At 36.6% G+C, this 26855-nt stretch overlaps 1 protein-coding gene and 1 long non-coding RNA gene across 2 annotated transcripts in view; both read right to left on the bottom strand.

The window, feature by feature from the left end:
• The window catches only part of LOC138842749 (uncharacterized), a 48262-nt gene extending 47358 nt beyond the window's left edge, over positions 1–904 (bottom strand). Inside the window, exon 1 of the long non-coding RNA XR_011377562.1 lies at positions 873–904. This is a non-coding gene — a long non-coding RNA (uncharacterized lncRNA). The remainder of the gene's footprint in view (positions 1–872) is intronic.
• Positions 905–4016: 3112 nt separating this feature from the next.
• On the bottom strand, positions 4017–24762 carry ZC3H15 (zinc finger CCCH-type containing 15). The gene is made up of 10 exons (XM_030850210.3): positions 24536–24762; positions 16511–16612; positions 11889–12000; positions 11081–11233; positions 10540–10631; positions 9261–9443; positions 7806–7952; positions 7539–7640; positions 6667–6790; positions 4017–4836 (listed from the first exon to the last, which is right to left on the bottom strand). Exons 1-10 carry the CDS (start codon positions 24608–24610, stop codon positions 4646–4648), a joined length of 1281 nt encoding a protein of 426 aa, XP_030706070.1. The 5' UTR covers positions 24611–24762; the 3' UTR covers positions 4017–4645.
• Positions 24763–26855: the final 2093 nt, after the last annotated feature.

Here is a 26855-nt window from a genome sequence, read left to right on the forward strand (position 1 = left end):
AACTAGGTAAAAGATCATTTTCTCAGACACTTAGTAGACTCCTGAAGTTCTTTCCCTTGAAGTTCTTGACATTTATTTATATTACATCTGAGTTGCTTTCATGAGATTTTAATACTTTATACTATATTCACATATAGAGAATTTCTATTCCAATACTTAATCATTAAAAAAGAATCTGGAAAACCAGATTTTTGGGGGAATATGAACATTCTTAATATTAGCAAAGCTATTTCTGTCAAGTAGATTTTTATGAGTAGTACTGACTAAAACCATAAGTTACCCAGGTAAACATAGGAAATGTGGTGAAGAATTAACTAGGGGTTTGGTACTTTGTGAACACCCACATTCTTAGCAGATTTTGTAGAGAAAATTAATCAGCTTTCATTTAAATATTTCCTGTATCAAAAAGTGATGAAAATCTAAATTCAGATTTTACTTCTACTTCTGGCCAAGATGATGCAATGAATCAGATTTACCTCCCGCTTGAAACAATTAAAAAATCAGATGTAATATATAAACAATTGTTTTCAAGATATAAATATCAGACAATAGGCAATGATTTCTAAGAGATGGGAAACAAAAGTGACCCCCATGATTTTTCCAAGCTTACTGCCTGGAGTTTCTAGCCAAAGGATATGAAGGGTAAACCCAGGAGGAGATGGAGTCTAGGGAAGCCAAGGCAGCTAGAATTTGCAAGGCAAAGTGCCAGGGATGAGAGCCACACACAAAGAGAACTCTGGAGACACACAAAGGGTCTCTCTTGTGTCTTCAACTGAGTACTGCTGACTAGCCCGTGCATGTTAGGAAACTACTTAAGGCTGGAGAAAAAAACCACTTGACAGTTTTAGAGAGAATAATAATAACAGAAATACCTGTTAATTGAATGAATAAAAGCTAATCCTTTCTTCTTTGCCTATAAACAGAAAGCAATGAACAGTGAAAGGGTAAACATACAACATTAAAATGGGTGGGGAGGGGAGTATTTGGAAATACATTTTGTACTAATGCCATTCAGGTTTATTTCTGAAGATGTCATGAAATTCTGTGGATGTTACTAAATTCTAGTTTAAAGTTAAAATGCTGTGGGCTTCTACTAATTTCAATCTTTGTAGTTTTTATTGAGAAACAAGGTATTATCTTTATTAAGAAAACACTGCTATTACCAATGGGATATGCACCAGAAAAAAGACAAAAACCCAAAACACAAGACTTTGGTAGTCCACCTACCTCTCATACAGTATTCCTTGTGATACATTCATTGCAACACGTATATGAGTTCATACGGTGCGAAGTGTTTTAATACCTGGAAGCTTTAATATAATAGTATATGTATCAGAATCACAGACCTGAACTTAATATATAGAGTGAGGAGTAGCCTACAGCTTGTGATCCTGAAAGTTCTTTATACGAAGTTCAATACCCAGAATACGAATGGAACTCATTCAGTAATACTATTAATTATCTGTATTAACTTGTCACAAACTCCCTCTGTGTACTTTGTGTGTTAAAACCTGAGGATGGATGCAATGCTTTCTTAATGATGTGCTATACCTAAATGTGTGATCCTGCAGCTTCATTTTTATCACATTCTAAATCACTTAATGATCAGAATGGACTAAAATTCAAATATATGGTACAACAATTACACAATTTGGTATCAGTCCATCCATGGTGGGCCTATTATGAAATCGTTTGTGCAAAAATAAATTAAAATTCATAATTTAATTATTTTGCATTAGAAATATTTTGGCAAACAAGGGATCATTATAGGTTGTAACTGTTATTGAGTACAGGATAAAAGAGTGTAGGGGTGATGTAATTCCTAGATGTTAACGAGAACATAAAAAGTTCTTATGTTTTGGAAAATGATCTCATTTACAAATTATATGGAAATAGGTGCAAAGCCACAGTTCTCCTCCTGTAGAAGGCTTACACTGTAAGTTTCTAAATTTCTAAATCACAAATCTTTAAAAATGAAGCTAAGTCATCACATAATTAAAATTAGATTACAGAGACTTACTATGTTTACAATGGAAATTATATAAAAGAGCAATGTGTAAGAAAAAACTATTTAAAGTTATGTGTAAATGAGTTTGAAAAACAAGAGCCAATTTCAGATTTATTATACTAAGACGGGGTAACTACACTGTAAACAATATTAGGTATACCTCGGAGATATTGCAGGTTCAGCTCCAGATTACCACAGTAAAGTGCATATTGCAATAAAATGAGTCACACAAATTTTCTGGCTTCCCAGTACATATAAAAGTTAAGTTTATACTATAGTCTATTAAGTATGCAATAGTATTACATCTAAAAAAACAAACATTAAAAAACAGCATTAATTTAAAAATAACACTTGGAAAAATGGCGCTGATATACTCGCTTGATGCAGGGATGCCACAGATCTTTGTTAAAACTGCAATACCCATATTTTATTGTACTTCGCTGAGCAAGTCTATCGGTGCCATTTTCCAACAGCATTTGCTGACTTTGTGTCTCTGTGTCACACTTTGGTAATGCTTGCAACATTGCAAACTTTTCCATTATTATATTTGTTTTAGTGATATGTGATAGGGGATCTTTGATATTAATGCAATGACGTCCTGAAGGCTGAGATGACAGCATTTTTTAGCTATAGCTTTAAATTCAGGAATGTACATTGTTTTTTGGATATAATGCTATTGCACACCTAATAGACTTCAGTATAGTGTAAATATAACTTTTACATGCACCAGGAAATCAAAAAAATTCGTGTACTTGCTTTATTGCAATACTTTGCTGTACTCTGGTGGTCTGAATCAAACCCTCAATATCTCTGAGGTATGCCTGTATATGTTACTTTAGAAGCAAATTTAATTTTGCATTTTGATTTTTTCAGATTTAAATGCTCTTTTGCGTTCTCTGAGCATATATTGTTTTTCTAATGAAAGACACTTATAGGCTAGATGAAGAATTGTGGGTTTCAAAAATTACTTCCACAATGTAGCATTTTCCTTTTAACTCACTGATTAAAGAAAATTTGGTTTTCAAAATCACATGCTTACTGTAAGCTAGTCATACTTTAAACTGAAAATGTTTCATTATTAAATCAAGCATAAGTAACATTTAAAACTTTTTAATAAAAACAATGAAAAAATCTTTCATAGAAAGTATTTAAGTATAATTCCACGGTAGATGGGAAACTTGGCTCATAACATTCTACATTTTAAAAATGTCAATTATGTTATAGTACTGAACAGCCAGGAACTCAATTTCTTTACCAACTTTGATGTTATCATTTGACAAAATTTACAGTCACGTTTTCTTAGGTTTTACAATTCAGAAGCACTTTAACTTCTCTATGCAGATGAAGAAACTAAGGTTCAGAGATTTAAAAATCATATAATTTATCTGAGGCAGAAATTAATTAGGGCCCAGGTCACCTGACCTTTTAGTGCTATTATCTTAAAATCCACTTATATTTGCAAATAACAAAAGAAGCACTGTATTAATATTTGAAAATATACTTACATAAAAATGATAAAAAGGTATAACTAGTATTAAATGTTACTGGCAAATTATGTCCATTTTAAATGTATCACCCTAATTTTTCAGGGGATCTCAATGTCAAAGGCCCCCAGCCCAGTTTTCTTGTGGATTTGTTTACACTCTCTCAAACAGAGTAATCAAACTTTATCAGGTACTATTATAACACCATGGATCTCCACAATGATGCTTTAGTAGTATCTAGTTCAACTGTAGATGATACTTAATTAGGTTGATGATCCTCAATTCAGTAATTACCCTTTCATATAACATCACCTATGGTCTCATTCTGAGGCTAAGTATTGGTGTTACTAAGCTCATAGTAGGGCTATCAGCAGTCTACACAGTCCTATAATCAGTATTAAGAGACCCCTTTAGGTGTCTGTGCCTTCTGTGATAGTTAACTCTAACAGATATTTAGTTAAAATTCTCAAGCTAGAAATGGTAAGAAAACTTTCATAGAAAAATCTTAAAAAAAAAAAAAAAGGCCCATACTTGGATTTTAATGTATCACGGTCTTTATTTACAACTTCATTGGCAAAAAAGAAAAGGAATAGTTTAAAACAGTTTAACACAGGGCACTGCAGCTGATCCTGGCAGATTAATGAAGTTTCATTTTAAATGTCCATCTAATTGTCCAAAGATATACAATACTGAATCTGCATATGCAGTTTCCTTTATGAAGTACAGGCTCATATCTCAGGCAGTCTTTTAAACATATAAATACAAAGGAAATAAAATCACTCATTAAAAACTGCATTAAATGAAGGGTAATTTACACTTATGTTGTCCTTGTAATAACGCATGCCCACTGAAAATCAAAAGCTGGAAAAGCAGTTACACTTCCTACTTGAGTGGACAGTTACAACAATCAATCATTTTCTGCAATGACCATTATATTTTTAACTTATCATGAACTACTCTGAACTTACTATGAGATGTAGCCAAAGTCAGAAGACAAGATGTAGGGAGAATATTCCTTTTTTGGAGAGTAAGCCCTCCAGAATCAGCATGGGAAACAAACATCCTGTTGAAGAATTCTAGGTGGAAAAGAATTAATGTAGTCAATTTCAACTCATGCTGAGCTGACTTAATTTTTTCATTGACTTCTTTGGTGTCATTCTTCTAAATCAAGTGTGTTTAATTCTTCTTCTAGTTCATCCAAATCTTCCCCAGTAAAAAGATTTTCATCAACAGGAACAGCATCGATGACTCCATTTTCCTGTCCCTCCCCTTCGTTGTCCTCTTCCAAATCACTTCTTTCACCATTTTCAGCCCTACCTCCAGAAGCTTCACTTAATTTGTTTTCTAAAAATAAAAATTGAAATCAGTAAGGCCTAGAAAAAGAAAACACTAGTCCATTAGCAACGGACAGTCACAGACTGATACACTTCTTTTCCTTTTTCCATGAAAGCCTTCCCTAAGATTATTCCAACAAGAACTGCTCTTTTTCTGAGCTTATTTGTATCAATTATCTATACCTACTATAACATATGTCTTTCACTGTAGACATCTGACTGCTTAACGGTTCATACATTTGAGGTCAAGATTTATCTTATACAACCTTGTGTCCTCTACATGACCCAACAATTAGGTTTTTAAACAGTCAACTTCCACATATTTTGTTTGAATAAATGATTATGGAATTAAAAAAAACATTTATGATATAAGCAGCTACTTAGCTTTTGGTTTTACAAATAGCAGTTAAGTCACACTAGTTGTAATGCTGTAAATGAGTGTGAATGCAGAAATATTTCATCTTGTCATCAAACTGTGGGAAAAAAAAACAACAACCCTGGGGCTATGGAGCTACTTTTCCTTTCAGGCTATAATTATATTACTGAAAAAACAAAAATGCTGCCTTTTCTTGTTCAATGACATCAATACTGAACACACAGAATTTTTAATAGCCTAATTTAAAGTTATTTCAAACATCTTTGATGACAAATTCTTGGGAATTATAACCTCTGAGGTACTTGCAATTGTGCCTATTGTCACCAAAGCCCTACTTTTCAAAGGAGCAAATCAGTCTGCAGATTGGCATTAAGACAGTAGTCTGACAGCATTCTCAAATCTCAGGAGAACAGGCCAGTTTTTCAAGTTATAACTTTTATTCCTTTATTGTAAAAACAACGTTTAGCTTTTTTTCCCTCAACTTTTGCCTTGATCAGTAGTCTACCTTTTTCTCTCACAGCAACCATGCCAAACTTTTACTTTTTTCTTCAAATCCTCACTCAAGGCACAATTAGATGTAAATTGTATCAGCAATCCTTATTTCCAAATACACCTAGCCAGCCTCTCCTCCATTCTCACTCTTAACTGAACTCATTATTTATACTTCCAGATCTTGCTTCTATACCTGATATTGTTTCATTTTTAATTTTTCATTCTTTCCCAGATCCTTTCTCTCTGGCCAACAGATATATTTAGATTTCCCATATCCTAAAATGAAATGACATCCTGACCATGTCTCCCCCTCAAAGTTCTTAAGAGTGAGTGATCTGTAGTCATTTTTTTCTCCTCATTCCTCATACCACTGCAGTCCCAATGAAAACTGTGTACCCTATTCCTACAACTCCTTCCCTAATCACAATTAAGGAATTATTTCTAATTCTCATCCTACTTAATCTTCCTGAAATTCTTCTTAATTTTTCTCTGTCCTTCTCAGTGTCTTTCCCAAGCTTTTTTCTCTTTTGACTACTCTAAAACATTGATATTTTCTGCAGTCTGTTCTAGAATGTTTTCATCATATGTATTGTGCCTGGGTGTGTTCATTCACTCTCAGCTACCAATGCAGATGACTTTCAAACCTTTTCCTCCTGGTAATGTCTACACAGTACACTAGACAACGCCACTTTTAATAACCAAAATATCTCATACTCATGAGGTCCTGAAATGAACTCATTAGTTACATCTCGAAACTCATTTTGTCCCTTTCTAGTTTGTTAATGGCTTCAATATCCAACCAGCCACCCATTTCCACAGCCTCCACTGTTTACTACTTTTATATACGGCCAAATCACATGTTTATATGTTACCAGTCAGATACCTGCAGGCATCTAAGTTTGCCAAGCCTGGCCTAACCCCCTTTAGACAGTTTCTGAATTCTCAGAATTACACAAAAGTCAGCATACTTACCATCCTTTTCTGAAGTATATGTGCTGAATCTTTCAAGACTGGCTACAGTAATACCTGTCTCATCTACATCTCTTGGGATGTACAGGCTTAAATCTATGTCATTTATGCTCACTGAATCATCAACCTTTAAAAACACATAGAAAAGAAAGTGTTACTAATAAGTTTTCATAAATTACTTGCCTTTTACCTCTGACATTTATCTTAATGAAATAAAATTATTAATAATGCCAAATGAAAACAAATGACTATTGCCAAAATTCACTTTTCTAAACTTCTTGAAAAAGGAATAGCAATGCCATACTTGAAGCTTCTTCCTCTGACATCATATTTTTACATATATATTTCCATCTTTCAACTCAAAGGCAGAAGTCAGAATTTTATGATAACCATATGAAAAATGAAAAGCTATTTGCTAATACTAAGTCTCTGTATCACCAAATAATTCTGCTGCTGTCTCCTGTTCCCTTCTCTGTACTTTTTAGTGTCTGTCTCATGATTTTTTTTGTTTAGTATAAAATATTAAACAAAACGCTTTTTTCTTTTAGAGGGAGAAAACAACATATTTTACAGCTAATACACATAAGCATTTAACTATATATTAGGCACTAACCTAAGTTCTATAAAGAACTATAAATAAACATAAACTTATAAACTCATTTAATTCTCACAAGTACTCTGTGATGTAGGGATTATCATTATGTCCGTATTACAGATGGGGGTGGAGGCCTAGCGTGTAACTAATTTCCCAGGTTAGAGTCAGGATGTGAACCAAGGCCCCGAAGTTGGTACTCTTAACTATACTGCTCTACTGTCACTCTCTACTGCTTCTCTCAATCAACATGAGAAGATGAGGTGACGACGCTTCCTCTTACCTCATCACCACCTGTTCCCTGGGTATAATGGGTATCATCTGCTTCTTCATCATCATCATCAACCAATTCAGGACGAAATTCAAACACCTCACGACCACTGATCTATTCAAATACACACATATATCAACTCAGGACAAAATTCAAACATTTCTTGGTCACTGATTTTAGACATACACATAATTAAATAAGGATAAAATCTTGTATAATACAGAAATTATAAAATGGAAGAAAGAATAGAGAATCTATTTGGGTGAGTCTGGGACATACCACTAATGCTTTCCCTGCTTTGAAGTCTGCTTTCCTTCTTTCCATATCTTGCTCAAGTTTATCAATCTTTTCTTGTCTTTTTCTTTTCTTCCATGCAAGAAAAGATTCTAGAGTGATTTTGGTAACATTTGGACCTAGGGCAGAACGCTGCAAAGATAAAAAAGTTAATTTTCTCCCCCTAAAGTCATCTATGATACTATGATCTAACAGTTTTCTCCTACTTCAATTAAGCCCTTGCCTATGACTGTTATGAAGACATTAAACTTAGAATAAACTGATTTATTTTCACTTTACATGGCAAGGAGCAAAATGCATGTCCAGAGATACAAACATTTCTAAACATTATAAAATATATTATCCTGAGCTAGATGTCTTTTCAAAATTGAAGATGAGTAAAACTCGTCACAAGAAATAGTTTTAAAATAAGTCAATTGCTGAAAACAATAAATACGAAAAGCACCATGACAATATCCAAGTTTCATTTGTGATCCTCAAGAGATGAGAAAACAAACTAAGCAAAAGGCACCATCTGCTTTCCTCAGGGCCAATAATCAAATAATAAATATACAGAAAAATAATACTTGCTGAACATCTGCCAGGTATTCAATGTTAAATACTTCATACACATATGCTAACACATCCATCTCCACAAATAAGCAAACAGAGGGTGATGGAAAATTTACCAAAGGTTATTAGCTAATATGTGGCAGAACCAGGATACAAATAGTAATCTCAAATATATCTGACTCCAAAGTCTACATTTTCTATCACAGTATATTGCCTATGTGAGACACCAAACAGTATGTCCTTTTAAGAACAAATGTATATAATCTCAACATTAGACATGTACACAACACATTTAGATTACCCAAGACAAGGCAAAATGGATACAGTCTGAAGCATACAACCCTAAATCTAGTATTTCCAATAATCTCAACATTTTTCATGTCAAGGCCAAGAGCCTATCTGCTAACTCAGTAACCCTATCTGCTAGCTCAAGAATAAAACTCTTGTGCTGAGCCAGAGATGAGCAGCTGAAGAGTCTTTGAGTCCAGGAATGATGATAAAACATATAGCTGAAAAACTGTAGTGGAGTTGTCTGCTTCCACACATGTTAAAAACTACTAAATAATTAGTAAAATGACAAAAAATAAAGACACCAAGGAAAATATCTAAAACTTCAAGTTCAATCACTCTGAATACTGACTAAGCATTTTCACAAACTGATATACCAGTATATCAATCTTATGGAAACAGTTTATTTGATAAGCCAGCAGCTAGTACTTAAAAAAATATTTCATAATCCTAAAATTAATGTCATGCTTGGCTAATCATTATGGCTAGGCTTACATTTCCTTTTCATAACAACATGCTATTGCCCCCAAGTGGTAAATATTAGAATTTCACAATAAATACTGCTTTAGTGTTTTATGGTAGGAAAAAGATACTAGTTACCTCTCTTTCAATTAGATCTTCTAATGAAATTTCATCTTCTTTTTCTTCTTTCTTTTTATCTTTTTTCAAGACGAACCCAGGAGGAAGTGCATGACGATACATGCAAATATCACCCCCTCCAGGGCATACCCAAAACCAGCCATATTTGTTGTTTTCAATAGCTTCAAGGAAATGCTTGCACACCTACAGAGACAATATTCACAAGCAGTGGCTCAGTGTGGTCCATTTCCAAGGTAAATGCTTAGGTATATGGAACAAGTACACTCAATTCACATCTTTTTTAGGCTAACCACTTACGTACAGAGCACCTTGCGTGCAGAAATGTAAATATAAATTAATCTTAAAATACTTAATACAATGGTAAATTCCCTTTAGAGAGGATCTGTATAAAATTTCTATTTTTGACATTGCTCTAAACTGAATTATACAAAAAAGATTTGCTGCCATTTAGGCTTTGTAAATGTAATCCAAAAGTCTGGTTTTCAAATATGAGAAAATAAAAATGGTTACAAAAAAATAAAAACCAATAACTTTGTTTTGATCTGATCTTTCCTAAAAACTAATCACATGCGTAAAGATACTAACACTATTTGAATTACCTGAAATTATAGGCAATTTCTTACATCTAAGAAAGGAGCAAGGCACAAAAGAAACACAAAGGATAGTGACCCTTTAAAACATGAATGGGTGCAAGATGCAACTGTACTGAAGCCTTAGGTAAACACGCTTTACAAACAAGAAGGAAAAATTAACTAATAAGTGTCATTTTTTTCCTGAAAAAATACAATAGAAGTAAGTAAAAACAATACTTAGAATTTTTCTAACACGGCAAGGTTTTTCATGGTAACTATACTACAGAATAAAAATTCATTTTGCAATTCATATGCAACAATATTTTCACCCTTGTGATTTATTAATGTCTCCCTACCATTAAAACAGAATATGTTATGAATTAAGTGGGTTAATTTAATAGTTCTACCTCCATTCATTTTGCACAAAAAAATAAAGAATTCTACATGTTTGAGAAAGTAAAACCACCTCAGAAAACGGCATTTGAAGGACTTCAGTCACATGGTTTTCAAGTCACTTTTAAACAAGAAACAAATTTTGTATAACTTACACCTGTAAATTCCAAAAACAAAGCTTGATTCACCTAATCTTTATGAAAAGAGGCAATAACTTAAAGAATAATCCAGTAGAAAACAGCAGCAAATACCTTGCCACTTAATTCTCCCTAATGATAAATACCACAGCAACTCAATTCAAGAAAAGGACATACTATTTGAGTTTTTGGTTTTTTCTTTTCCGCCTCACCGTGCTTCTTGTTCACTACTTCTTCCAGTTTTTTCTCATCCCAATTATCCATAGTATCTAAATAAAAAGAGATATGGAGACTAAATACTGTAATTTTATCTACTGTCCCCAAAACACACTGCATATATCCTTACACAGGAAAGTTCTATTTTAAGACTCAAAACCAAACACATTTCCTTTAAAACACCAAAGGTAGGAATAACACTGTTGTGAGATTATCCACTAAAATCTAAGTACTTTAGGCAAATGAGAAAGTAGTACTGGAAGAATGGGTAAGAGACAAATACAAAATAATCCACTGTTTTTTAAACATCTTCATTTACTTAATCAAAGGGCATAATATGGTAAATTCAGATTTTATGAAAAACAACAACACACAACTATTCTTTAGGACAAACACAGTCCTACTAAGACTGAAATAGTCTTCAAGTTATTAAATATCTTATTGACAACAAACCAAAAGTAATATACATTTATTTTTAAGAGAATATCTTTAAAAAAAATACCTTTTTCAAGCTCTTCATCTCTTGCATCAATGTAAACACTTCGTTTTTCACATTTTCTCTCCAGAGTCAAGTCATGAGAGAACTTACATTTATCTCCTTTAGTACACTGTCCTTGCTTGAAGAATGCACATACCACGGATTTGGGATCTGCACCTATGTCAAATAGCATATGGTATTTGTACTATACTCTGCCAGATCACAAAGTAGAGCTTCTATCTGAGATATAATTACTTTTGGTTAACTTGTTATTTTCTACTACTGGTGTGAGAGGAAATGCCATATATAAATGAACAATAAGACATTTCTTCTAAGTCCTTTCTATAGCATTTTATATCTATTTTTGTTTCCTTTTTTCTTACCAAAAAGAAAGAGAGCAGGGGTGAGAAACCAAGCAAACACATAGGTTATTCTATCATCACTTGTCTAGTTAGCGTCAATGAGGCAGGAGGCAAAAGAGAAATATAAATGCAGGTATACTACCAACAGTTTGGGATTTACAGTTTTTACAACCATAGGTTTGCTTTGCCCACTACCAAAGATTGGATATTATAAATCAACTAGCAGACTGCCCCAAATCCTTAATTTTCCCTTAAGTGAGGGGCTAATGGCTGGTCTTACAGTTGTATGACACAGCTATGCACATGTATAAAGGAAACATAAGAAAGTCACTGACAAAGATAACTTTGACAAAGGGAGTATTATTTTCATAGCATACACAACTGGCTTATAATCTGAAGAAAACATAGTAAGAGTGTTAAAATATGAATTACATTTGATAAAAATAACGTTTCTGAAATTTAAAGTTTACCTTTACTTATTTTTTGAGCAGCAACTACAGGTTTGAACAACTCATTTAGCTCTTGCAATTCTTTCTTCTTGTCATCTTTCTTCAACTTCTTTTCAGCTTCACTTTGTGCTACCTATAATATTCCCAGGTATAAAATGTAAATTTGATTTCATATAATGAATTGTTTTTACTATATAGTAATATACAATATCACTGACATAAAGACAAGTGCATATTACATGTATATAGTTCTTACTTCTTAATATCAGTGTTACAATGGCCTTCCAGTATATATTAAATGGTGTGGTTAAACTATTAAATGAAATTGCTAAGTTTTGTAGCAGCTGACTTTTACCAAAAAAACCCTATAAATGGTACCATGCCAAGTTAAAAGCATATTCAAAAGCTTATAGCAATAGTATTTATTAAGCATATGCTACATGCCCAGCATTTTTAGCAAATGGTTCTCACCTGGGAATTTCTTCTGTGACAACAACCCAGAAACAAGTAGGTGCATTTTGAAGATTAGAGATACAAACATCCTGAAATGCACAGTCCCACACAATAAAGAATTGTACCAACCCAAATACCTATAAGTACCCTTGTGGAAAAACACTGGGCTAGGTCAATGGGGGAGATCAAACAAAACAAAACAAAACATGACATATGACATAATTCCAGGCACACAATTTACATACCTAATATGATTAGAGGATTCATCCAAACATTTATATGTCAGGTCCTATGTTAGATAACAGGGAATACAAAGATGAAAAGACAAAGATGCTTATTTAAAGAAGCTCGGAATCTAGTGGGAAGACAGACATGTCAACAACTATAATATAATACATGGTGCTCTGGGAACAAAGAATGCCAATATGCCTAAGAAAATTAGACTGAGCTAATACTTTACGGATGAATTCTTTTGATGGGCAAGAAATGCAGAGAGTGTCAGTCAGTGCAAAGATATGAAAAAGGTATGAGAGACATCAATGAGAAATTTGGACTGTATCAACAGGTGACAGGATAAGACTCAAGAGTTTAAAGTAAGCCAGTGATACAATCAGATTGTAGTTTATAAAGATCACAACTTTGCGAAGGGTGGACTAGAAGGAGCCCAAGAATGAAGGCAATAAAAATTAGGAAGCTAATGAAATTGCTGTATGCAAGAAAGCACAAGAGTTTTAATTTAAATAGGCATTAGTAGCAAGGATGGAGGAAAGGGGAAGGAGAGCTCTTAAGGAGGTAGAACTGTTAAGACTAAGTGACTGGACATGAAGTATAAGGGAGAGGGAGGAGTCTAGGATTATCATTTGCATGGTTAGTGCTGTTAAACAAGACAGGGAATATAGGAGGAACAGGTTTCAGGGCAGGAGGTGGGGATGAGCTCAGTTTTAGACATACTGAGTATGAGATGCTTACAGGGCATCTAGGTGGAGCTATTTAAAAGGCAGCTGGACATGGATCTTGATTCCCGGAGAGAATGTCTGCTTTGAGATAAAGATTTTAGAAATAGCTGCTTACAAATAAGTAAACTTTGGGTGTGTATCAGATTACGCAAGGACAGCATAAAAAAGTGGTTAAGAGCAGAGAACAGCTCCCTGAAGAATACCAATATTAAACAAGCCAACAGAACCTAAAAAGCCTGTTAAAGGAACAAAGAAACATCAAAGAAACAGAAATCCAGGACAAAGATGTATTAAAGGAAGAGGAAATTTTAGGGAAAGATTGGCCAAATACTATAATAGGGTTAAAGGCATTCTAAATCCTGACTTTGACCCTGTGGGTCGGATGTGTTTAAACAGAAAAATGGGAGAAGTTTTCTAAAAAGAAAACATTTAAGTCACTTTATTTTTAATAAAAAGTATTCTTTGCTCATTAGGCCCATCTCAGACATTTGTGGGACCCCAAGCAAGAGTTCAGTGGATGCCTACAAATCATTTTTGTAAATATTTATAAATTAGAAATCAAACTAATGTTAAATAAAGTATGGTTTGTACCTAGTATGGTTTGTACCCCTACTTGACAAACATACCTTGTGACCTGGAAGGACAGTTTCAAATTTAAAACGCTTAGGCTCCATGGAGTTCCACACTGGAGCATGGCAGTAAAGTGAGAGTCAACCCCTGGCTCCTCCGCTTCCCACCCTGAGTTTCATCCCACCACATTTGTGCAGGGAGAAAGAAGGTGCAGAGGAGAACATGGAATGGATCAAGGCTCTGTCCACACTCCTAGCACATATCCTGCCTTTGACTACTTCAGGCATATTGGCAGTGTAGTATACCCTAAGATGGACTTGGGGTAACTGACCTTTGCAGGCCCTGAGCTGGTGTGGGGAGAGGTACATCTGGAGGAGACACAGAGTAGGGTCATCCTCGGCATCACAGGGTTTAGGGTGAGGCATCTCTTGCTTGGCTCCAACAGCAAGACTGCTGCTCATTTCCAATGTTACGTATGGTGTTTAGATAACTCAAGCTCACAGATAAAAGGTCAGGTACCCAAGAAATTATCAAAAATATATTACTAAATGTACCATCAAGCCTAACAACCAAAACACATTTTATGGCTTTCTCAGGTCTATAAAATTTGAATACCAGTCAATATACTTCCCACTAGAAGAAAAAACAGGGGGGGAGGGAACATGTTTGAAATGAATTCTTATATTATGCCAGATGATTTACATTATCTTCTCTTTTAGTTAAACCACAGAAACCCTACAAGGGTAACTGCCCCCCTTATACTATACTACAAATTAAAGACCAGTGTCACTAAATAATTTAAGATCATGTAACAAATAAGATAGGCGGATGCATACTCAAGTTGATCTGATTCCAAGGCCTGAGCATGCATTTTTATGAAACCAAGCTATTAAGTCAGCAGTGTGGAAGATCAAGCTTTTGGCTTTAGAGTCAAACTGTGTAAGAGAAACAAAAGTGTTGGAGGCACTAATTTGTAGACAGCATCAGTGACAGAGGTTAACCATCTCACAAATATATATTCTGATATTTTCAGATGGAAAAAAAAAGTGTTTCCAAAAGTTGAGGAAAAGGAGATAGGGTGGTGAAAAAAGTACTTTTTAAAATAAAGGTCCATGTCTGTAAAATCCTGAACTCAATAAAGTGAAAGATCTATATAAAATGAAGAATTGAGAACACAGAGATGTGAAGAAAATGGAGCTAAATTTTTTTGAATAAAATGGTAAAACTGATGAATGATAAAATAATTTCAAAATTCATATGGAAAAATAAACGCCTAAGAACAGCCAGGAAAAACAGAAAAGGAGTAACATCTTGGGGGGGAAGGACTTGCCTTAATAGCTAACAGAATATGTTACTAGGTCACTATAATCAAAATCAATGTGACACTGGTTTAGGGAAAGACAATAAACAGAAAAGAAAAGAGAATCCAGAAATAGATCTGAACATACATGAGACTTTAATATATGTCAATATGGGTATTTCAATTCAGTGAGATGAACGATGCTGGTATAAGTGGCTATTCATTTGAAAAGAAATAAACTTAGTATCATACAAAATAAATTTATATGATAAAATTACAGACTGTGCAAATAAAATAATTAGAAAAAAATCGAGGAAAAACACACATAATCTCATGGCAGGGGAGACCTTTTAGCCATATGAAAGAAAAACTAGACATATCTGACAATACAAACTGTTGTACAACAAAATGTAACAGAAACATCACAAATTATCTATAATGTAGACAGAAGGTGTCTCTCATAAATTGACAATAAAAAGACAAATAACCAAAAAAGCAAAGGATTTGAATAGACAAGTCAGAGAAGTACAAACCAAATTAGCCAACAAGCTTATGAAAAGGTACTCAAACTCACTAGGAGTAAGGGAAAGAGTAAAAATGAGGTATCACTTTATACATAATCAGATTGGAAAACATTAAAAAGAGCTTTAGTACCTAAAACTCACATACTGCAAATGAAAATCTGAAGTATTACAATCTCTATGGAGAATGATCAGGCAAATTTATTAAAAATTAGAAATCCATTTCCCTTTATTTAGAAATGTGTCACCAGACAATTTATGCTACCGAAATAAAAACACAAATGCATGTAAAAACACATGTATAAGGATATTTCTTGTACAATTGTTCTTAATGTCAGAAAGCTGGAAACAAAATGATTACTTATAGTGAAATGGATGGATACTGTACATCCGCATCATAGTATGCAGCCATTAGAATAAATTAGAACTATATCAAAATGGTTTGGAGGAATATCTAAAAGGTACTGCTGAGAAACAAAGGCAAGATGCAGGAAAGTTTATAGAGTAGGATTCCATTTTATTTTTGGTTTTGTTTTTGTTTTTTTGTGGTACGCGGGCCTCTCACTGTTGTGGCCTCTCCCGTTGCGGAGCACAGGCTCCGGACGCGCAGGCTCAGCGGCCATGGCTCACAGAGGGCCCAGCCGCTCCACAGCATGTGGGATCTTCCCGGACCGGGGCACGAACCCGTGTCCCCTGCATCAGCAGGCGGACTCTCAACCACTGCGCCACCAGGGAAGCCCTAGGATTCCATTTTGAAACACAATTACAATATCAAACATTTTTATCTGCAACGATGCTGTACTACATCCATATGAAGAAAACGAAGAAATTTAAGTTATTTACCTGACGTGGATTTTGTTGACCAAATTTAACTTGATGAGTGACAGCCTTGATAAACTTCTGTTGCTTTGCTCCTTTCTTATTCTTTAGACCAAAAGTTTTGTCCTAAATGAGAAAAATTATTGAGATATCTTAGCAATTTATATTAATTTCTTATCTATTTTTTCAGTCATGTCTAAAAATCATTCTTTCATTTACGCATTGGTAAGAAAATTATTCTTTCTTTATGCTATACACAGACATGCAAAACACTACAACGACAAGTCTAGGCAACATATGAGCTCAAAACATCACCCAGGATTCTTTAGGATTCAATACATACTTATAACTATCGTCAATAAGCTTGTTAGCCTATAATGCTTTTTCTGAATTGTGTTTTTAGAGTATCAGTATTACAGGATGTGCAGAGTTGTTACACCAGGATAATTAGTTCAACAGTCAAATAAGTTTAGGAAAATGCTTATTTAACAGGGTTTTTAATTCTCAAGCACAAGATATGTGAGAGCCTTTACCAGAGGAGATACAGTAGGCAGCAATCCCAAATCTTATTTTACCTCAGAAAACATTTTTCTCAGAGTATCCTGAGGGATTATGCACTACTGAACACATTTTAGGGAATACTGCATAAGAAGATACATTAAGTTCTGGATTGTTTTTTTTGGGTAATAGAGCTATCCTCTCAAAACAATTAAATTTATAGAAACCAAACTACTAAAATATACACTACTAGTTGTTGCTAAAAAGGAAATATTAAAATTGAAGTATTCCTAACTAAAAAGCAACAATCTAAATTTGGAATATTATTAAATAGTAATTTGGGCAAGTTATTAATACAATAGCAGCTATCACTTATGGTATGCTCATTATATGCAAGGCACTAACAGTAGTCTTTGACTACTTATTCATATTTAGTAAGTATACAGCACAAAAACATTTAGAAAGCACTGCACAACTGTGTGTGTGTTTGGGGGCTACAGTGGGTTGAATAGGGTCCTCCCCCCAAATTCATGCCTACCCCGACCTCAGAATGTGAGAATTTATTTGGAAATAGGTCTTTGTAGCTGTAATAAATTAAGATGAAGTCACACTGGATTACCGTGAGCCCTAAATCCAATGACTGGTATCTCTATAAGAAGAGGAAAGGACACAAACATAGAGAGAGAAGGCAATGTGAAGAAAGAGGCAGAGAGATTAGAGTGATACAGCTATCAGCCAAGGAATGCCAAGGACTGCCAGAAGCCACCAGAAACCAGGAAAAGGCAAGAAAAGGTTCTTCCCTAGAGTCTTCAGAGGGAGCACTGCCCTGCCTGCACCTGATTTCAGATTTCTAGCCTCCACATCTGTGAAAGAATAAATTTCTGTTTCAAGTCACCTGGTTTGTGGTAATTTGTTATGGCAGCCCTAAGAAACTAACACAAGAAGCTAGACTGAGTGAGCTTCACTCTAAGGTAAACGGGTGAAAAGGCTGTCAGGAAACCACCAAACACTGGTATCTGAAGTCTTTTTTCCTGTCTTTTCTGTTTCTCTGGAGAAGAATCTTCTAGCTAGGAGAGCAATAACCCTGGCTAAAGGACTGGAGAAGAGAGCAGGTGGGAGAAGGTGTCTCTTAGTTTACTACACAGACTCCTTAGTGGCCCTTTTCAGGCTCATATTTTAACCATGCTCCCCACATCCTTTGTGCCTAGTTACAGAAGCAGAGAGGCCTCCTGATTTATCCCCTCCACCCCCTTTCTGGCGAGAGGAATAGGTAAGAGCTATCAGCTACTTCTATAGTTTTAACACCCAGTTTTCAGTCACTCGCCTTCTGCATTACCTAGTACCTCCCACTGTCAAGCTTTTGCAGACTTCTTCAGAGCAAACCCACCTGCTTCTCAATCGCACACTCCTAGGTGGGCCCTCAGGCCCAACTGCTCTGCTCTACTAAGCCAGTTAACCAACTCATCCATCTACTATCAATCTTCATATGCTGAGGTTCAAAAGTACAACACCATCTACATATGTCTCATCAGAGAACAGCGTTTCTGGGGTTCAACTCATGCCCCACATGTAACTACAGATGAGAAGCAAACTGCGAATAAACAAGGCCAAACGGCAAGGTAGATACTGATATATGAAAACTTAGGAAAGAAAAAAGTCCTGTAAGGGGATGTGGCCAGCTAGAGAAGAAAGTACTCATGACAACAGCTTCTGGTAGAGGTATATAAGCTCCAGATTCCAGGAGAAAAAGTTTTTCAGGTTTAATTACACTGCTTTAGCACATAATTAACCAGTCTAAAGAGAATGAATGAGTTGTGTCTTGGAAGTCTCTAATTAGGTTAGAACTTGGAAATTGTTATTTTTTTCCAGAGATAAGGGATACTTATTTACCTAGTATTCACTAAACATAAACTTCTGAATATATACTTTATTGAATCCTCTTAACAATCATATGATATACTATTACCTCATTCTGTAAATGTTGATACTGAAACTCAGAAATCTTCAACAATTCTTTTGAAGTAACACTGCTAATAAGGGGCAGGCTGTACAATGTAATGATTCAAGAGTATAAGCTCTGGAGTCAGACTGGCCAAATTCTAATCCCAAACAGGACTGGGCAAATTACCTTCTTTGTCAGTTTTCTTATTTGTAAAGTGGGTCTCACTCTAACCTCTTAGGGTTACTACAAAGAGGTGGAACACAGTGGTTAACATCAAGGACTCTGGAGCCAGAATCCTGACTCTGCCACTTGCCGGCTTAATAACCTTGGGCCAGTTATTTAACCTGTTTCTGTTTCCTCAACTGCAAAAAGGTACTTATCTCAGTGAGAGAATTAAAGGAGCTGTGTAAATTTATCACTTGTAGATGGCTTGTTTCTTTTCCTTCCTTTCCCCAAAACACTGAGAACTGTGTCTGGCCCAGGTATATCTGACTCCAAGCAAAGTCCTTGTTCTTTCCACCAGGAAAAACTACTTCCCAGAGAAACTAGTTAGGTTATTGGGTCGGTTGGTACACAACGTTTTCTGAATATTACACTGTGGACCTGGGATACTAACAGTACCTCTTGAAAATAGGATAGTTTGAAATTCAGAATACTTCCAAAAGGCTTCCTTTCCCTTTTTCTTGAGTTCAGGACAGACCTTACCTACAGATTAACCTGGATTTAGGGTCAGGGGATATGAGATGGGAAGACTGGAGGTTATACTCAACCCCAAATCATGGTTAAAATAAAACTAGGGAAACAGTGGTCCTCATTAAGTGATAAGGAAGGAACAGTGTGTGTTTCAGACTTGGGAAATTAAATACGAAGGAGTTTAGAGAACAGAAAAGGACGACTCCCAGAGGTTCCAAAAGCCTTAACACTCAGTGAACTCCAGACTTCACTTAAAACTGACAGTTTCTCCCCCGTCCACTCTTCAGTAATCCTGCTTCTTTTACAGGACAGCCTCTACTCCTTAAATAAGATGTCTGAATAAAGGAAGGGGGCAGGAGTGCAGGTCAATAATGAATAGTACTCCAAGATAACTGGAGTCCTCCTTTTGGGACACTAGTATAAACAAAGGCCAGCACTGTTTTACCTCATTAGTTTGTTCCCCAAATGCACTCCAGTATACTTTTGTTGTCTATCCACGCAATGGATATTCTGCAGCTGGTTAATATAGATTCAAGTAATCAACAGCTGACCTTAGCTGAAGTTTTTCACTGGCAACGAGAATCATTTCTTTCTCCATCCTTCACATACCTGGATCCTATCCCTATAGGTCTCCATTACTACCTCCTTGCTGCTACAAGGCCTTAGCTGGACATCCTTTATTTGCTTGCCCTAAACCCAGATTATCCCCCCGTTTCCATTAACAAACCTTCCATTTCCCAAAGCTGACTTCAGTTTATTAAATTTCATCCAAAGAAAGCAAATAGTGCATGCCATTTGAGACAACAGTGTGAATGTTTAACAGAACCATAACCCTTTTTTTAAATAACCCTTTTTGATATACTCATTTCGGAAAGAAAATACTTATAAATGCAAATGAATTCATGAAATTTTGGGGAGTTTAAACAGGGAAAGAAAAAAAATGAAGGCACCATAAGGAAATTATTTCAAGTGATAGAAAGTAAGCACTGCATAACAGTACAGTTCAGTCTATTTCCCCTAACTAGCTTTTTATATTAATAAATTAACAACTGCCATTAATTGAACATATACCATACGTCAGGTACTTTACATGTCATCCACTGCTCTGTAATATAGGAATTAGCTCCATTTTGCTAATGAGAAACTGAGGTTCAGATAGGTCATGTAACTTGCCTAGAACTGCAGAATTTGAAATATATATATATTTATTTATTCATTCATTCATTTATTTATGGTTGTGTTGGATCTTTGTTGCCGCGCACGGACTTTCTCTAGTTGTGGCAAGCAGGAGCTACTCTTTGTTGAGGTGCACAGGTTTCTCATTGCGGTGGCTTCTCTTGTTGCAGAGCACGGGCTCTAGGCACGCGGGCTTCAGTAGTTGTGGCACGCAGGCTCAGTAGTTGTGGCTCGCAGGCTCTAAAGCACAGGCTCAGTAGTTGTGGCGCACGGGCTTAGTTACTCCATGGCATGTGGGATCTTCCCAGACCAGGGCTCGAACCCGTTTCCCCTGCATTGGCAGGCAGATTCTTAACCACTGCCATACCAGGGAAGCCTCCAAAATTTGAAATTTTAATGTGAAATATGGGACTCAAATGCAGGTCTATCTCACCCCAAGCCAGTGCTTCTTTCATTAAATTAGGCTGTCTCTCATGCATCTTTTTACTTCCTTTACTTGGAGTTCTCAAAAGCTACGTGTTGCTGTTGTTCTTCTATAGTGAGTGCCTATGGTGGTGGCAGTGGAAGCAACAGAGGTACAGAAGATGGGACAGGCAAGTAGTGCAACCACTTATTTTAAAATCTCTTCAAAAGTACTGCTTAAAAAGCGTATGTTCTACTTAACTGTCAATTTTTGGTAAACTTAGAATTTCGGGTCATAGTCCTATAAAAACTTTCCAAAATTAACCAGACACTTAAATAAGTATTAGCCTTTTACAGGTCAAAGTATAGACTTTAAAGAAATATTTTTTTCCACAAATATTATGGTCATAGAGATAAACAACCAGTATGAACCAGGTTCCAATTACGTTCATTATAAGTCTGTTGCAGAATATATTTTACATCGCTAAAAATAGAACTACCATATGACCCAGCAATTCCACTCCTGGGTATATATACAACCCCCCCAAAACACTAATTTGAAAAGATGCATGCACCCCAATGTTCATAGCAGCATCGTTTACAATTGCCAAGATATGGAAGCAATCTAAGTGTCCATCAACAGATGAATGGATAAGGAAGGTATGGTACATATACATACACACACACACAATGGAATACTACTTAGCCATTAAAAGGAATGAAATTTTGCCATGTGCAGCAACATGGGTGGACTTGGAGGGCATTATACTAAGTTAAATGAGTCAGACAGAGAAAGACAAACACTGTATGATATCACTTATATGTGCACTCTAAAAACAACAAAGTAGTGAATAAAACACAAAACAAACTACTAGATACCAGTGGAGGGGGGAATATACAGGTGGAGAAGTGGGAGGTACAAACTATTGGGTGTATATAGGCTCAAGGATGTACTGTACAACACGCAGAATACAGTCAATATTTTGTAATAACTATAAATGGAAAGTAACCTTTAGAAGTTGTATATAAAACTTAAAAAATTAAAAAACATGTAGAATTCTTAAAAATATATTTTTTACTTCATCTTAACTTTTAAAGGCTTTGGTAATAAAAATCCTTTCTAGTATTCAAAATTATGCAAATTATACAAAAATTGATAAAGTGCTGTTCTGGATGAAATCTGATTGAGGAGCTGGGAGCTAAGCCTGCTATAACTCTCCTCAACCCCTTGCAAGAGCCACTGAGATATGTTAGGGCTTTAGGTAAGTTTAAAAAAAAAAAAAGTCACATATGATATTTAACAAAATGGAATATACTGTTTCCTAACCAGGATGAATATTCTCTATAAATCTAGTTTCACAAAAAATGATATAACTTAACCTACAACTTAAAATATTGTCATTCCTCTCTGGTGGTAGCAAAGATCTATGCAGCACACTACCATTTAAAACAAAAAACAAAAAAACACACACTCATCATATATGTTAAATGTGAGGAAAAAAGGCTTAATTTCACCATTCTGTTAGAATACTTTTGGCTAAAGAATACAGCTATTTTGCAATTTTCTTTTGTGAAGTCTTCATTAATGAAACTAAAGTCCTCTTTATCTTAAAAATAACCTTGTAACAAGATGAATGAATCCATAATATAACTACCATTTTTAGTCGATGGGATACTATAAGTAACTTTCATTTACAATTCCTTAAAACAAAAATAAATATTTATTTAAAAACAGAAACAATCATATATAGTTAAAACTTGATAATGTGTTAAGTATACTTAAATTGTCATGTAACATTTAATTTCATGTCTATATGGGAGTTGTATTTGGCATCATGGTCTAACATGTTAATACAACCTCAGTAAAGGAAGTTAACAGGTAAAATGTCATCCCTAAAATGCTCCTGGTTTATTTACACAGTACCGAATGCCATCAGATCTCCATCCCCAGAGATCTACCTAAGTGCCAGGAGTCCAGATTGTTCAAAAAGGTATAGCAGACACAGGTGTGAAGGTGACAATCATTCTGTTTTCAAATCTCTGGTTATGCTACTCATGACAGTTCTAAATAGCACAAACTGGCAATAAGAATACAGGTTCTGTTTCAGTGTTGGAACTTGGCCAAGGCTACCAGAATTCTAAATAAGCATGTTAGTTAAACTCAACCAACAGACTAAAACTTTTGTGAAATTTGACAAAGTTCTGACTAGATTTATACAATGAAACCCTGGGGGCTTTCAATCCTATTTTTCAAGGCTATAAATACTAAATATTAAAAATAATAATCATTTATAAATAAACATCTCATTTCAAAACACGCACAACACGCATTTTGGTCGTGTTCTAATAAAAAGTTAACTATTCCACAAAAGGCTCTGCATTAATTATTCAGATATACCTCATGCAGGAAAAACGGTCATGGCTTTTCCAATTACTTCTAACGTACACGAGGAACTGTTTAATTATGAGAAGGATTAATAACAGGAATTGAGGGAAGAAATATCTTGTTGGGGACTACACTATACGTTTATGGAATCTCAAATACGGTCCACTCTCTTAAGGAAACTCATTGATACAGTCGTTGGACTACAAACAAAACATTTGAGAACGTCAACAACGTTCCTCTGCCATTAAAGGGCAACAGGCTTTAGTGCACTAAATGAATATGTATAATATATAACAAATCCAGATACGGCACTGTACACAGCTAGTGACATGAGACCTAATCTCTCTTAAAACGTCATTGGATTTAATGTAACTCAGAATCTGTGACAAGCGCCATGTACAAGACGGTGGGCTACGACATGAAAGAAACCTCCTCTCTTTATGTAACTTCAAACAGTTTAGAGATGGATCGAGACGGCCATGAAGAACTAATTTGTTGCTCTGAAAGAAGTAACCACTATTCCTAGGTGACGGGTAAAGAAACAAGGAACACAAAGGCTCGTAATGAGTCGGCCTCCCAGAAACAGTCTGGTCCGGGGCAGTTCAGCGTATTTTTTAAAACACTAGCCTAAAAACGTCTTCAATTTCGGTGACTAGCGAAGGACACAACCTTGTGTGGGCACTGGGGTAGGGGTCGTTTCGCACGCGACCCAGTGAAGGCTACCGTGTGGGCGGAGAAGCAAAGGCTGGGTGCGGGGGCGCCAGCGGCGTCACTACAGCTATGAGAGGCAGTGAGCGTCATCAGGGGGCTGGAGAAGGGACTGTGGGCACACAGAACCAAAGGGAGGGGCACGTGGCCCCGGAAGACGCGAACAGGAGCCGGGGAGCGGGGAACCGGGAGACTTCTTTCCTGAGGACTCGCGGTGTGAGTGGGGGAGGGGGTGGGTACTCACTTCAATAATCTTCTCCTTCTTTTTCTGCTCCGCCTTTTTGCTGCCCCCGGCCTGAGCCTGTTTCTTGGGGGGCATTGCGGAGATAGGTGGCACCGGCCAGACTTAAGCGTAGCTGGACTCCCTCAGGCACTCTGGCCCCGCGACAGAAGGAGGAGGGAGACGCGCGCAGCCGTTGCCGCCGCACCACACGGAAAGCTAGTCGCTCACTCGCCGCCGAAACGCGGCCTTTGCGACAGTTCAGTGCTGCGGAGCATTGTGGGTAGCGAAGGAGCGCGGAAGCGGAGGAGCGCGGAAGCGGAGGTGCGCGTGCGCTTCCGCAGCGGCCGGCCAGGATGGGGCAGGGACGGGACGTGGGAAAAATGACCGGGCGTCACACGTGATGTCACTTACGCGCCTAGCATTTTCTTGGTTGCGGCAGGCCTCATAATGGTTGGGGCGAGCGAGTTGGAACACACTGCGCTTGAGTTCTCCCTGCGCATCCTGTTCCGCTGAGGGTGTGCGACTCATGCCCATCTTCGCCTCGGGTGGAGGCTTTTTCTGCCTGCTGGATTAGTGGTCGCCTGTAGCATCCACAGCCTCGGTGATCACCGAGCAGCCGCAGCAACTCGGGGATGCTTGGAGGTTCAGGGTACCCAGTTACCTTCTTCTCGTGCCCAGGTGGGGCAGGGCCGGTCGGCCGGCGAGTGCAGCGTGCTTCAGGTTACTGTGAAGGTTTACGAAGAAGTAAACTTCGAAACTTTCTGCATAAGATAATGCCAAAGAATCCCGTGTGTGTGTGTGTGTGTGTGTGTGTGTGACGTATTTTACTTCATCTGGGATCCTATCCCTGGTTGATGGGTGGACTCCCCTGTCTTTTACTTATTTACTTTCTTGTTTATCTTTTATTATTTTTGTAGTTCATGTCAGAAGACGGAAGGACCTCACCTTCTTCTCTATTCAGTATTATAATCTTTCTGATTCTTTGAGAATCTTCTCCTTTAAGACTTCCCGTGGGGGTGAAATGTATTTGCCTTGTTTCTCTTTTTAGTGCTCCCAAGGATAGCTTTGGGCTCTTTGATTTTTGAAGAATTTTATCGGTAATCATTCTTATAAAACTGATGAATTATAACTAACAAATATGGGGGCATTATAAAGAATCTAGAAACTAAATTATAGTAGTGGCCCCAGGTTCATAGGTCTTAATTCCCTTCTACGTCCGACCATTACTTTTGTTTCTGCCCCGCAGTTGTGATCCAGGCAGAAAAAAAAGATCCTGTCTTGCCTTAAGTGGAATATATACATTTTAAAATATAGTACCTCCTCTGATAGCCCTCGTCCCTCATAGTCATTTCTTCATAGATTAGAAATAAGTCTAACTCATTGAATTCACTGTTTTCTGAGATAATTACTTGTTTGTGGTATCCAGTAGCAAATGAAAGTAGGATTAGGAATTCAATACCTTTTACTCCTTTATAATTTAAACTAAACTTCCACAAAACAAAGTTTAAAGGTGTAGTCCAGGGGTTACAAATTCAAATGCCCCAGAAAGCAGGGATATAAACATGGGTGTCAAGATGAATGAAATACACTAGGGCAGCAGTCCCCAACCCTTTTGGCACCAGGGACCGGTTTCGTGGAAGACAATTTTTCCACGGACTGGGGTCGGGTGGGGGGGGGGGAGATGGTTCAGGCGGTGATGCGAGCGATGTAGAGGGATGGGGAGCGTGCTTGCCCGCCGCTCACCTCCTGCTGTGCGCCCCAGCTCCTAACAGGCCGCCGGTCCGAGGCCTGGGGGTTGGGGACCCCTGCACTAAGGAATAGTGGACCAGCGTTAAACCTGAGGTAAATGCCCACCATAAAAGAGCTCAAAAAATAAAAAAGTTAAAAAAAATGTTGGTCCTGGCTGATTGATTTGGTAGACAGGCTGTGGATTTATTGCCTTGGATGTAGTCTGTTCCCTTAACTACCTCTTTAGAAGACATCAGAATATATTACTTGGACCTGAGTCTCTAGGGAGTAGGAGATTTGGTACTGAAGAAATTATTTCTTTGCTACCCAGCAGCCAAAGGTGCTTCCTGACTATAGTTAACAATATGGTAATATAGTATTATGAATCAATTATACTTCAATTTTTAAAAAGATGCATAATAAATTTTAGAATAAATAGTAAAAAACTCAATACTGTATTGTATACTTGAAAGTTGTTGAGAGTAGATTTTAAAAGTTTGCTCACACACGCATACACACCCCCACACACACACAGTAACTTATGTGAGGTGATGGGTGTGTTAACTAACTTGATTGTGGTAATAGTTTCACAACATATACATGTCAAATCACC

Source organism: Globicephala melas, chromosome 7, assembly GCF_963455315.2.
Source record: "Globicephala melas chromosome 7, mGloMel1.2, whole genome shotgun sequence".
Taxonomy (NCBI): domain Eukaryota; kingdom Metazoa; phylum Chordata; class Mammalia; order Artiodactyla; family Delphinidae; genus Globicephala; species Globicephala melas.